The 13,647-nt window shown below is 30.7% G+C and overlaps 3 protein-coding genes across 3 annotated transcripts in view; 2 read left to right on the top strand and 1 right to left on the bottom strand.

Annotated features, from left to right (window-relative positions):
* The window catches only part of LOC125872539 (uncharacterized protein At3g49140), a 163,737-nt gene that overhangs the window by 113,509 nt on the left and 36,581 nt on the right, over nucleotides 1-13,647 (top strand). The window lies entirely within an intron of this gene.
* On the top strand, nucleotides 4,042-5,471 carry LOC125872545 (uncharacterized). Its single transcript, XM_049553279.1, has 2 exons — nucleotides 4,042-4,596; nucleotides 4,951-5,471. The coding sequence occupies exons 1-2, from the start codon at nucleotides 4,095-4,097 to the stop codon at nucleotides 5,028-5,030; spliced, it is 582 nt and encodes a 193-aa protein (XP_049409236.1). The 5' UTR covers nucleotides 4,042-4,094; the 3' UTR covers nucleotides 5,031-5,471.
* On the bottom strand, nucleotides 6,251-11,492 carry LOC125872547 (probable glutathione peroxidase 2). Its single transcript, XM_049553281.1, has 6 exons — nucleotides 11,213-11,492; nucleotides 10,201-10,277; nucleotides 9,235-9,296; nucleotides 9,018-9,136; nucleotides 7,952-8,119; nucleotides 6,251-6,499 (listed from the first exon to the last, which is right to left on the bottom strand). The coding sequence occupies exons 1-6, from the start codon at nucleotides 11,255-11,257 to the stop codon at nucleotides 6,467-6,469; spliced, it is 504 nt and encodes a 167-aa protein (XP_049409238.1). The 5' UTR covers nucleotides 11,258-11,492; the 3' UTR covers nucleotides 6,251-6,466.

The following is a 13,647-nucleotide window of genomic DNA, read 5'->3' as shown; positions in this document are numbered from 1 at the left end:
TCAAACGGTTATTTTTTGGGGGGTATTTACTTCACAATTAATTAGATATCGATAACATCATTAATAGTATATATGGCTTTTCAATATATATATATATATAACGGTCAAAAATAATAATGAACCAATCCGCTGAGAAGCCTAAAAATATAAATGCTTCGTAAAAAACATTTAAATGCAAGGAAGTAATCTATTATGCTGGCGTAAATGCTAAAAAGTGCTTTAAAAATAGTTGTTGTTGTTTTTATAGAAAAAAATATTTTAAAAATCCCTTAATTGAAGGAAAATGAAATTAACAAGTGGAAGAGTGAAAGTTGAAACCACACCTATATCCATATCTGAATTTATATTATATCAGTTAATTTAATTTTAATAGTTGAAAAATATATTATATCTGAATGACATATATTTTATATTTATTGATTTGATATAATACGTGCGAATAAATTTTTACCGTTCGAGTAACATCATTGACTATTTTTTCAATTTTGTTGACAAAAGTGCATATCTCTAATAAATTGTGTAGCTAGTTTCCAAACAAGTAGAATTAGTAGTAATACTTTTTCCAGACTAATTGGGAGTGTCACCACACNGGTAAAACTTAAAACACAATACTTATAAGTATACCTATTATAGATGTAATTCAAACATAAAATATAAACGTAATCATCATGAAAGACAATAACCAAAAAGGGACAAAAGTGGTTAACTCCAACTTAATTCTAAACCTAAACATTATATATATATATATATATATAAAATTCGGTTTTTTTCGGTTTTTTGATTTTTATTTTTTAAAATCCAAAACCAAACCAAAAAACCAAACAAAATAATTTGTTAATCCAAAACCAATCCGAAAAACCAAAAAACCAATCCAAATAAAAATTCGGTTTGATTTGGTTTGGTTATTCGGTTTAATCCGAATAGTGCACACCCCTAGTTATAACACGTGCGAATAAATTTTTACTGTTCGAGTAACATCATTGACTATTTATTTCAATTTTGTTGACAAAAGTGCATATCTCTAATAAATTGTGTAGCTAGTTTCCAAACAAGTAGAATTAGTAGTAATACTTTTTCCAGACTAATTGGGAGTGTCACCACACCAAATATAATAAGTCTAAAAAGTGAGAGAAACAAATATTTACCGCAAAATTAAAGAATCAAATAATAATTGAGAGGTCTCCAAATGTTGACAAATCTAACAACAACAATATAACGTGGGTGGGTCCAATAATCCAACCATATTCTATGAAAAAAGCACTTTTATTTTTTGAATTTTCATTTATGTTTGGTTAATAAAACTATACTATTTAGTTCATTTTCATAGGAAATATATTTTATTAGTATATATTATGAAAGATTTTGATTAAATTATATTTTTATTTGATCTAAAGGTATTTATTATAAATTTGCAATTAATATAATATATAAATTACTTTAAAAAAATGTTAAATACTATTAACATTAATATGGAATTTAACTATCCTAAAAAAATATCAAGCAAAATAAATCACTACTTATAAAAATTCACCACAAAATAAGTAAAATCCTTCATATATTATGAAGATTTCAAGATCCTTCATATATTATAGAGATTTCAAAGTCCTACATACTTTACGGAGATTTCAAGATCCTTCATACATTACGGAGATTTCATAATCCTTCATACTTTACGAAGATTTCAAGATCTTTCGTACATAACGACAAATATTCCTCCTTTTATCACACAATAGTAATAGTAGGAGATCTATTATTTTAATTATCCATTCTGAAAGTTTTTTATTGATTTTATTTTTATTTAATCTAAAAGTATATATTATATACTTGCAACATAATATATATAAAAAAATAAAATATAAACAATATAAATATATTAAATATTGTCGATTGATGATTAAGAAATATCTAGCAAAATAAATTCAAACAATTTCATAAATTAAATTACTCAATATAAAAATTCACCACAAAATAAAATAAGATCCTTCATACATTACGAAATGTATGAAGATTTCAAGATCCTTACATTACGAAGATTTAAAGATCCTTTATACTTTACAGAGATTTCAAGTTCCTTCACATATTACGATGATTTCATTCCTACTTTTATCATGCAACTCCATAATAGTAGAAGATCTACTATCATATAGTTTATCCACTTGCATTTTCAAAATTTATAGGCAAGAATTTTTAATCAATTTTTTTGTTAATTTATATCCTGATTTAACCAGACTCTCATACTTATAATAATAATATATAAAATAAAAATATAGAAATTGCATTGCTTAAAAAAATTATAAAATTCTGACATAAAATTAACAAAATTTACAAAATATGTTAATTAACTAATGATCTATATATAATTATATATTGATAAACCAAATGTATAAAATGTAAATCATGGAGATTTTTTTCTTTTACTTTTTTTATAATGAAGCAACGTGTTTTTTTTAGCTTTTTTCTAATCATAAAAAAGTTGTTTTTGTTTTTATTTACAAGTAATTTTACTACTTAGCTAAACATTTTAAGTTTTCAAAAATTATATTTTTAACACTTTAATCATTTAGTCAAATATACTTTTAATAATGAAAGAGTAATTATCATCCCACGCAATAAGATAAAAGGGAGGGTACCAGCATTTAGGTCTTAATGGTCCATCAAACACCAACGTGTCCTTTCACATTTTTAATTTCTGTCATTTTCTTGTCATTGTACAGCTGTCCATTTCCTTATGGGCCACATATACTTAATCTTATATTTTTAATCTTAAAATTAGCTTAATGTCTGACTAATATGATTTTGGAATCTCATTATTTAATATAATTTGTTTACAGTTGAAACAAATGAAGGAAAGGGTATTAGGTGGCGTCTCAGTCGAAAAATTTGATTAATTCAACCAAACATTAGGAAAGAACCTTCTTTTAATTTTCAACTAACTCAAATCATTTTCTTCAAGGGTAAGTAATTATTTTCTAACTAGCAACCAAACAAAATATCATTTATACATGATTTTAAATATTCATTACATAGATAAGTTAACTACTTACAATATATTACATCATTTTATTATAAAAATTAGCTTCAATAAGCAGGGGCGGACCCACATGGAGTCCGTCGAATGCTCGAGCAACCATGCATTAACCTCGTCTCAGTATATATATCTATGTAAAAATAAAGAGATATTTGTATAAAATTAACTAGAGCACCCAATTAACAAATGATTTGACTGGTCTATTGACTCGTGAGTGGGTGCTTAAGGTTTTTTTAGTGTTGTTGGGCCTGAGTTCGAATCTCACTATTAATATGTCTCGCCACTTTTAGAACACCTACAACCTTAAAACCCTAAATTTGTCATTGTCAATAAGTCGACGACCTCAAGCGTGTATTCTCAAGCACACATCAAATAAATAAGTTAACTATATAGAATATACCATTTCTTTTAGGGAAAAAGGACAAATATATTTTAAACTATCATAAATGTTATGCAGATATCCCCGTCATACTTTTGGGACATTGGTTCCCCTGCCGTCCAAAAACTAGAACATATATCCTTTATATTAACAGACATACACGTGTCATAATCTTATCTACCGACCCGACATTTATTAAATATCAGATCGATGGATAAGATTGCGTTATGTGTCCCTATTTAGTCTTCCGTTAAAATAAAGGGCATAAATGCTCTAATTTTAGGATGACAGAAACACTAATATCCCAAAAGTATGACGGATAGTATTTGCAAATATATTTATCATTTTTCCATTTCTTTTATTATTATATATATCAATTTTAATTAAGACATATCATAATTCAAGTATATCTAAATAAAATTTATTGAGACATATCATAATTAGAGTATATCCAAATAAAATTAGACTAATTAATTACATATTCTAGACACAATTATGTTGAAGAGACATGTATGTGTGTATATAGTATGTACATAATCTCTCTATGATGGGCTATGTGCATCCACCCTATGAATAGCTGGCCATTATTGAGGAAGCCTTTTTCCTTTATATATAAGCTGAGTCTTCTTTCTTAAATCATTACTTCTTACAGAGAGGAGAAAAACACTCAAAAGTTGGAAGAAAAAAATGGAAACTTTTTCTCATCTATCATCAACAACAACAACAAGATCCAGGTCTTGTGAAAGCTTTTTTAATGATGGTGTTGAGCAAATACCAGAGGTAGTGGAAGAGGAAGAAGAACAAATGGAGGAGATTTCTTGGAATACCAACACACCACAAAGTGGCTGGTTCAGGAATGTTGAGGAGCCATGGTTGAATAGTAGATCTCAAAAGAAGAAAAATCAAGTCTTTCTTGAAGGGTATGTAGAAAATTCAGATGAAGATGAACTAGGGAGGACAAAGAGTTTGACAGATGATGATTTGGAGGAGCTTAAAGGGTGTTTGGATCTTGGTTTTGGGTTTAGTTATGATGAAATTCCTGAGCTTTGTAATACTTTACCAGCTCTTGAACTTTGCTATTCTATGAGCCAAAAGTACCTTGATGAACAGCAGAAGTGTTCTGATGCTATGTCTGATACTGGTTCTTCAGGATCTGGTCATGTTGCTAATTGGAAGATCTCAAGTCCTGGTGAGTCTTTTTTCCTCTCTCTCTAGGGTTTTGAATTTATGGGTTTGTGATAATCTTGAAATTGTTCTCTTTCTAGTTACTGGAATTGCTTGTTAAAGCTTTCATTTTTGTGAAGAAAAGGTGGAGTCTTTGGAGTTATAAACTCTTTGTTCCTTACTTTTTAGCTTTTCTGGAACAAAAGACTAAACCCCAATAGGAGAAAAGGAATCTTTGTTATGTGATTCTTGTTTTTGGTTTTTTATGAAGGTGAAGATCATCAAAATCTTCAAATTTTGAAATGGAATGTAACTCAATTTGTTGCTCAATTGTCATTGTTTATGTCACTAATCCTGATACATTTTTGTGTAACCTCAGGTGATGATCCTGAAGATGTGAAAGCAAGGCTGAAATACTGGGCTCAAGCTGTGGCGTGCACCGTTAAGTTATGTAACTAAAAAGAGGAGAATGGAAGCCAAGAAAAGCTTAATGCAAAAAACAAAGAGATCAGAGGAGAAATGAGATGATCCTTTCTTCATATGGAAGAGTACTTGTGCTCTCTTTGCCTGGATCCTGAAAAAAAAGGCTATGGCCACAGGGCCACCTCATGCTTTACCTGAAGATAGATTCAAAAAGAATCATGTCCATGATGGGTAGGCAAAGTTTAATCAAAATCCCAAGTAGAAGAATATACAAGAAGAGGAAGGAAGAGATGTTTCAGGTCTAAAGATTAACCAACACATGGAATAAATTTAACCCTGATATAACTTTGTGTATCAGAAGTCCAAGATTGAAGTAATCAAAATCTCAACTCTTCTTCATGTTTTAATTTTGTTTTCTTATGTATTGCTGATCAAAATACTGTTCTTGGTTATGATAAATCAAGTCTCTTCCTTGTCTGGTCTACGTGTTTAACAGAATTCAATTTATTCTTTTTTTTCAGATAGATAGGAACAATCAATCAATCTACTTACATGTCAGATTCATTTCGATTATGTAAAATTATTCTAACAGTATCTTTGAAACGTTTAACAGAGTCTTTATTTCAAAGGGATAAAAAAAATGAAGCATATTCTGATTCTAAGATATCCTTGCAAGTTGTGGTTGATTGGTAGCCACATGGTGTAGAGTGCCTCATCACAATTCTGTGAAGGAATCAAATCCCTAATAGAAAATTTCTTGGGAAGTTGCGCGTTTGACTGTAAAAATAGTATCTTGTAGAAATACTGAATAAGATTGCGTACCATAGGCCACAATCCTTCCCTCCGAGCATGCGTGTTGTGGAAGCTTAGTGCACTAAAGTTTGGTACATTATGCATATCTTTAATTTAAGACCAGAAAATTCAAATACGTGTCAAATCAAAATCTTACAATATCATGAGACTCAAAATTTCCTTGCGTAGAGTGGCAAATGAACATTCCTTGTTTGTTCAAAATCTTGAAACACATTTTTAAAAAAATGTTCTCATTAAGCAGCAAATAACTCAACCTCTGCAGAAAGATTGTTCTCATATTTCTAGAGCATGAGAATCATCATATTTCGTAGAACATCGTTCATAGCACCAACAATAATCAGTCTACCCACACAACATTGTAGTGAGACATTTTGCACACAATTTATTTCTTATTATTAAGGTGATAACATGCTTGTATATCGAGTTACTATAGTCACGAGTCATTGAAACAACTACTATGCAACTTTTATTTTTACAAATTCATGGTAATGAACGAGTTTACACAACCAAAGTACATCAACAAGGAAAAAAATAACTAAGGGGGTGGGGTACAAGCTCGCTTGTTTCGTAGGCAGGGAAGAAGGAAAAAGATAGAACCATGAAAGCACTTCCAACTAAAGGTCATCAATACATATGCTGAACTCTCACACCTGTTGAGCTCAAGCCACACCCAACAGATTTTGTATGTCTTTCTGTAAAAAGGACAGGAAAGAGGAATAATAGTAACATATACAGAGAAAAAATGGTTTCATAAAAGTTTATCTCAAATCTGGTTCTTGCATTTTTCCCTATCTAATGAAACATAATATTCGTAGACCGGTAATCTTCATTATGTTGGAAAAATATTCTAGTATCTCAAAAGGAATTATTTTATTTCCTATTATACTTGAAAGAGAATATTATTTTATGTCCTACATAATTTCTCTCCATAAATAATATTCTATTGCCATTATTATTATCCTTTAATTAGTCATTATTTTCTGTCATAATATGGCTATTACCAAACGTCTCTTTACTGAAATGAATTGTCTTCAATTCATTAATTGTGTTCAATGCCTTTTGACATATTAGAGAGCTTACTAATTTCCTATATAAATCTACTTTTACTAATGGTGAGTGAGAGTGGATGCAAGATAACAATTTTTCTTTTAATATATTCTTATGTTGGTTTTCTTTCTATTGAATCTATGTTAGTTTCTAGCTCCTAGTTTTATACTAGAAGAGCTTGTTGAATCCTGGAGATACACCCATACCGGGTGAAATATCCTTAAGGACAGTGTCTTTCGACACGCCTCAAGCTATGAGAATTTCCTATAATAGTTATTGGTGAAGTACAAGCTTTGGTGAATTTGGTACAAGTGTTCGTCAAGAAGGTATTTTCCGTAAGATTTACAACAATCTTAAGAACCATTGTATTTTCCGTAAGAAGGTATCAATCTTAAGAAGGTAACATAATGAAGATTGTTGTAAATCTTACGGAAAATATCTTCATCACGAACACTTGTACGGAATTCACTAAAGCTTGTACTTCACCAATAACTATTATAGGAAATTCTCATAGCTTGAGGCGTGTCAAAAGACATTGTCCTTAAGGATATTTTACCCGGTATGGGTGTATCCCCAGGATTAAACAAGCTCTTCTAGTATAAAAATAGGAGCCAGAAACTAACAAAGATTTAATAGAAAGAAACTCAGCATAAGAATATATTAAAAGAAGAATTGTTATCTTGTCTCCACTCTTACTCACCATTAGTAAGAATTAGATTTATATAGGAAATTAGTAACCTCTCTAATATGTCAATGGTTGAAATAGTCAAAAGGCATTGAACACAATTAATGAATTGAAGGCAATTCATTTAAGCAAAGAGACATTTGGTAACAGCCATATTATGACAGAAAATAATGGTTAATTAAGGATAATAATAATGGAAATAGAATATTATTTATGGAGAGAAAATATTTAGGACATAAAATAATATTCTCTTTCAAGTATAATAGGAAATAAAATAATTTCTTTTGAGATACTAGAATCATTTTTCCAACAACTTCTGTAGTATATCATCATAAACACACGACGTTAATTTGAGAAAGATTTAGAGAAAGGTAGTATATGAATGAACAAACGAAAAACTGTTAAAGTTTACCTCAAATTGAAGAGGTGGCGTCTTGGGTGCATATCGTTCCACAACCTTTCCTTCTTTGTCCACAAGGAATTTGGTGAAGTTCCATTTGACAGCATTTCCAAGGAAACCACCTTTTTCTGATTTTAAGAACTTGTAAAGTGGTGCAGCGTTATCCCCGTTCACATCAATCTATGGAAACAAATAACTTCCTTAAATGACATGGAGTTTATGGCAATATATATACACACGTAACGTAGTAACTGAGAATACAAAGGGAGATAGTTATGAGTTTCATCTTAGGATGGTTTCTGAGTTTCATATTCTGTTCCATGGCTTATTCCCAAGCAAGTTTTTATAGAGAAGAAAGAGCAGATAGGAAATAGAGAGACAAGGCAAAACCTTGGTGCCTGAGATATGGGAGAAACATGCTCAGAAAATGCGCCGGTAATCTGCTGACAGGGCCGAACAAAATGATATAACCAACTTTTGCACAAAGCCTACAAAGTTTAGACTGTTCACGGAGCTACTTAAAAGTAGTGTGCATCTTATTATGTCGTTCCCTGATAACAACTTGATAATTTTATAGATGTTCAGAGGTTCCAACAACAACAACATACCCAGTGAAATCCCACTAATTGGGGTCTTGGGAGGATAGAGTGTATGTAGACCTTACCACTATCTCGAGGAGGTAGAGTTCAGAGGTTCCAAGAAAACCTTTAAAAAGAAAATGGGAGACCCTGCAAACTATATCCACGCTAGAATACCCAAAGCTTTACATAATTTTAATGTTCAACCATGCATCACCAGAAATTGATCAGAAGGTAACAATCAATTGTTCATTCTTGAGAGGCTAATATTTTTGGGGAAAAAGAAGTTCTTATGTGCAGTATCGCAAAATATGCCGTGATCAATTGTTCATTCTTGAGAGGGTAATATTGTTGGGGAAAAAGAAGTTCTTATGTGCAGTATCGCAAAATATGCCGTGATTAAGGTAAACTAAAAGAAAGCGTTCAAAGATGAAAGCAACTAGTGATCTGGAAAATGATTCCAATTATACGCTTTTGGGCTATCATACAACAGCTGTTACCTTTTCAAATACAGGGAATTCAGCTTTGAACCTGGTGCATACAGTTTGCTGAATCTCCTCATTTGTTCCGGGCTCTTGCCACAGAAACTGGTTACAAGGAAATGCTAAAATTTCAAAACCTGAAATAGAGCATTACTGGTTATGTTTATGACCACGCAGTATAGTTCAATAGAAATTAATCAGAGACTGAAATTGAAGAAATAAACGAATTGCCAACCTTGATCTTTGTACTTCTCATACAAAACATTCAGCTCCTTGTAGTTTGAATCTGTTAAACCACTGCAAGGGAAAAAAGATAACACAAAATAGGTGAAGACAGGAAAGATTGCCTTTAATAATATTCGTGCTTCATTCCCTATTTAAGCAGAAATACTAGCTACTTATTAACTTCAATAAAGGAACAAAGCTAGCACAAAACCATTAAGAGTTGTAAGTCTTACTATTCTGAGATTTCAAAACACATGCACCAAAGAAAGTATATCATTGACTTAAGAAATAGAAGCACTTATCACTTAACAAAATAAGAAATAACACTTACCAATTTCAGCGCGGGGAAATTTACAAATACTATAATTCTGTTATTCAACAATATATGGAAGCTAGTAATTTAAGTTAATCTTGAGCATGTCGTCAAAGACATTGTGATATATCATCATGAATCAACATCAACATCTAAGACAGTCCAAAACTATGAAAACACTAACGTCAAATTTTCGTTATTGCATTTTTGCAAATGAATTACAAGTTAAATAACTACAAGAAGTTCAAAGAACCTGCTAGCAATTTCTCTAGTCAGGGAATCTAGAAAAGAATGTAGGAGGATTAATGTAAATTAAAACAGAAACACATCTTTAAGGAATTTTCCAACTAGCAAAAACATACTAATCAGAATAACAGAAATTAGCCCCATACGAGTACATCTAGTTTGTGGCAATTAACATTATCATTATACAATAAAACTTAAATGCACCCAATAGCACAATATTTGACATATCATTCACTCTCCAGAAGTAACTAGATCTTAGTCACACTTATTCGCACGTTGTTATAACTTATAACTCATAAGTCAGATTAGTGAAGCAGTTGAGACACTTCTAAATCGAAACCAAGACTACACCTAATTGCAGCGATAAAGCAAGACAAAAGGAAAAAGCCAAGACAGAAACTATATTACTTCACTTACCATTTTGATGCAACATTGACAATAAGAAGAACCTTTCCCCTATAATTGCTCAAAGGTACCTCATTTCCCTGTATATCCTGCATTTTCAATCTCATTAGCAAGCTTAAAAACCATGTTCTAACATAAAAAAGAAAAAAAAGTTTAGCCAGAGTTGCTTAGTTCTCTCATAATTTGTTAATCCTCAACTATTCAAACCTTTTGAATTCCAATAGTTAGTTGAATTTTGAAAGTTCATAATCTAAGTAATCCAATCAATTATGCCTAATGATTAGAATTATACTCTGAACTAGTTTAACATTCATCTCAAATTCCTAATAAGTGACTAAAGTATAGCGGCAAATAACAGGAACTTGAGTTACCTGTCCAAAAAAAACTGAACTTCACTAAATCCAAATTAGACTCTACAACAACAGCATACCCAGTGTATTCCCACAAGGTGGGTCCGGGAAGGATAAAGAATACATAAACCTTACCCCTACCTCATGAAGATAGAGAGGGTGTTTTTGAAAGAAGCTCAGCTCAAGTAACACATTAAATTAGACTCTAGATAAGTGGATCATAAAATTGATAAATGCAAACAGTATTTCAAAGTGAACACAACCAAACTATGGTTCTGCAAGCATGCAGAAACTGTCTTAGGGTCTCTCCTCCCCACTATCAACACCACCCTCCCACCCCCCAAGCACACACACACAAAGAAAGTGTTACTATCTACATAACTTCAAGAAAGAGATAGAATATAACAAGTGGGTACTAGAAAGATGAAACCAAATAACACCAAAAACCAAAATTCAAAAGCAATATTCAATAAAAATTGAATCTTTCTTCAACTTTCAGCAAAAGAAACCAAAACAACAAGTGGGTATTACAGATATGAAACCAAATAACACCAAAATCCAAACCTCAAAAGCAATAAGCAATAAAAATTGAATCTTTCTTCAACTTTCAAGAAAAGAAATCAAAACCAAAACTTGAAAACTCAAGAACAAGGGAAACCCCAAAAAGTGTATACCTTGACAGTGAAATCATAAATGGATTTTGGTGATCCTTCAGCCATAGAAGAAAAAGATGCTATAGAACAAGAACAAAGCAAGAACAAGAAAGAAAAGAGCAGCCAAATTGGTGAAACTCAGCATCTTCTTATTCTATCTAACCTATGCATATATAAGTCAAAAAAATTAAATGGGGTAATCAAAATCAAATAAGATATTTGGCAATGACAGCGAAATTTATTACTTTAATTAGTTGTTAATTATTGATATGGAAAATGAGCTCTTAATTTTGGTAGTTGTTGCTTCTTCCATATGAATTATCAACTGTTTAGCTGACAAGCAAGGCAGATGTGAATATTTTGACTATTAAAAGAACTCTTTCTTATTTTTGGAGTTTCTTTTGTTGAAATTTGAACTTTTTACATTTTTCTGTCAATGGAATATTTATAAATTAAACGTACCGTAAAGAAATTGTAATTTACTTAATTAACTTAAGTAAGTAACAAGCCTTTGAGAACATGAGTAAAACTTTAAATTGAAAGTATGTAGTGTGAATATCTTATTATGTGTTTAGATATTCAAAGTATAAAAATGTGAGTATTTAAATAAGATATAATGATGAATTTAATGAGTCGTGATGTAGTGAGTCTTTGGTGGAGAGAGAAGACTCAAAATAGTCCCTCATCTTTAGGTTAAGATTCAAAATCATTATTGAGTTTTCACATGGAGCACTAATAGTCTCTCATGTTTATAATATTGGTGCACTTTTGATCCTCCCTAAACTTTTGCCTATTTTTTAACATTAATTTTGTTCATAATTTTATGTAAAGAATGTCCCATCGTCTTATTATATATTTAGTGGAAATAATAACTCTATGTGAGAGAAGGTGAGAAGAAAAACATCTTGTTCTGTTCAGTATAAATATTACTGCAACTAAACTAAGAACATTTTAGCGTATAACATTGCAAGAAAAGAAAAAATGTACTATTGCACAAGAAATCATCGTGATGAACCTCTCAACTTTACCTGCAATACGATTTCTACTAAACAAACCAAAGTGTTTTTCTTTTCACAATCTCTCACATGGAGTTATTATTTCTGCTAAATATATAAAATGACGGTTAAACATTCCATACATAAATTATGAATAAAATCAATGTTAAAAAACATTAGGCAAAATTTTGAAGGAGGACCAAAAGTGCACCAATATTGCAAACATGAGGGACTATTAATGTTCCATGTGAAAATTCAAGGATGACTTTGAATCTTAACACAAATATGAAAGACTATTTTGGGCCTTTTCTCTCTAAATTGAGTCGAGCGGTAATTTTTCTACTTTTATGATAGTGATAGTATACTCTATTTTTTTTAGATTCATCTTTTGAGATTTGATTGAATACATTATCGTTGTTATTTTTTGTCCAAATTTCCTAATTTACCCTTCTCTATTCGGATCAGCTTTCGCATACTTTAACTAATTCAATGAAATAAACTCTCAATCAATTTATTGACTACATTCTTGGTGCAATTTACTCTATAGATCTTTATAATTTATTCACTCAACCAATTTACTATATCCTTAATCTCTTCATAGACATGATTTATTTATNGATATTCAAAGAATAAAAATGTGAGTATTTAAATAAAATATAATGATGAATTTAATGAGTCGTGATGTAGTGAGTCTTTGGTGGATTACGTTTTTGTCTAAATTGGAGAGAAGATCCAAAATAGTCCCTCATCTTTAGGTTAAGACTCAAAATCATTCTTGAGTTTTCACATGGAGCACTAATAGTCCCTCATGTTTGCAATATTGGTGCACTTTTAATGCTCCATGTGAAGGAGGACCAAAAGTGCACCAATATTGCAAACATGAGGGACTATTAATGCTCCATGTGAAAATTCAAGGATGACTTTGAGTCTTAACACAAAGATGAGAGACTATTTTGGGCCTTTTCTCTCTAAATTGAGTCGAGCGGTAATTTGTCTACTTTTATGATAGTGGTAGTATACTCTATTTTTTTTAGATTCATCTTTTGAGATTTAATTGAATACATTATCGTTGTTATTTTTTATCCAAATTTCCTAATTTACCCTTCTCTATTCGGATCAGCTTTCGCATACTTTAACTAATTCAATGAAATAAACTCTCAATCAATTTATTGACTACATTCTTGGTGCAATTTACTCTATAGATCTTTATAATTTATTCACTCAACCAATTTACTATATCCTTAATCTCTTCATAGACATGATTTATTTATTTTTATAATTTGAAGTAAAATAGGAGCCCCATAACTAATTTATTACTCTCCCGGTCTCAAGTTATGTGGTACTTTTTAATTTTTGAAAGTCAAACAATTTAAATTTAATCAAAAATTTACACGTGAAATCTTTAACTTTTTAAAAATTAAGTTTATATACTCTTTGTAAACTACGTAAAAAATACTCTAT

This window comes from Solanum stenotomum, chromosome 8 (assembly GCF_019186545.1).
Source record: "Solanum stenotomum isolate F172 chromosome 8, ASM1918654v1, whole genome shotgun sequence".
Classification (NCBI taxonomy): Eukaryota; Viridiplantae; Streptophyta; class Magnoliopsida; order Solanales; family Solanaceae; genus Solanum; species Solanum stenotomum.
The sequence above is the reverse complement of the archived record's forward strand: the minus strand, read 5'-3'. Positions and strand labels throughout refer to the sequence as shown.

Coding starts and splice junctions, on each gene's coding strand:
- LOC125872545 (XM_049553279.1), top strand. CDS start 4,095: ATGGAAACTTTTTCTCATCTATCATCAACAACAACAACAAGATCCAGG. Junction 4,597..4,950: donor TTGGAAGATCTCAAGTCCTG/GTGAGTCTTTTT, acceptor GTGTAACCTCAG/GTGATGATCCTGAAGATGTG.
- LOC125872547 (XM_049553281.1), bottom strand. CDS start 11,257: ATGGCTGAAGGATCACCAAAATCCATTTATGATTTCACTGTCAAG. Junction 9,297..10,200: donor GTCAATGTTGCATCAAAATG/GTAAGTGAAGTA, acceptor TTTCCCTTGCAG/TGGTTTAACAGATTCAAACT. Junction 8,120..9,017: donor AATTCCCTGTATTTGAAAAG/GTAACAGCTGTT, acceptor TTGTTTCCATAG/ATTGATGTGAACGGGGATAA.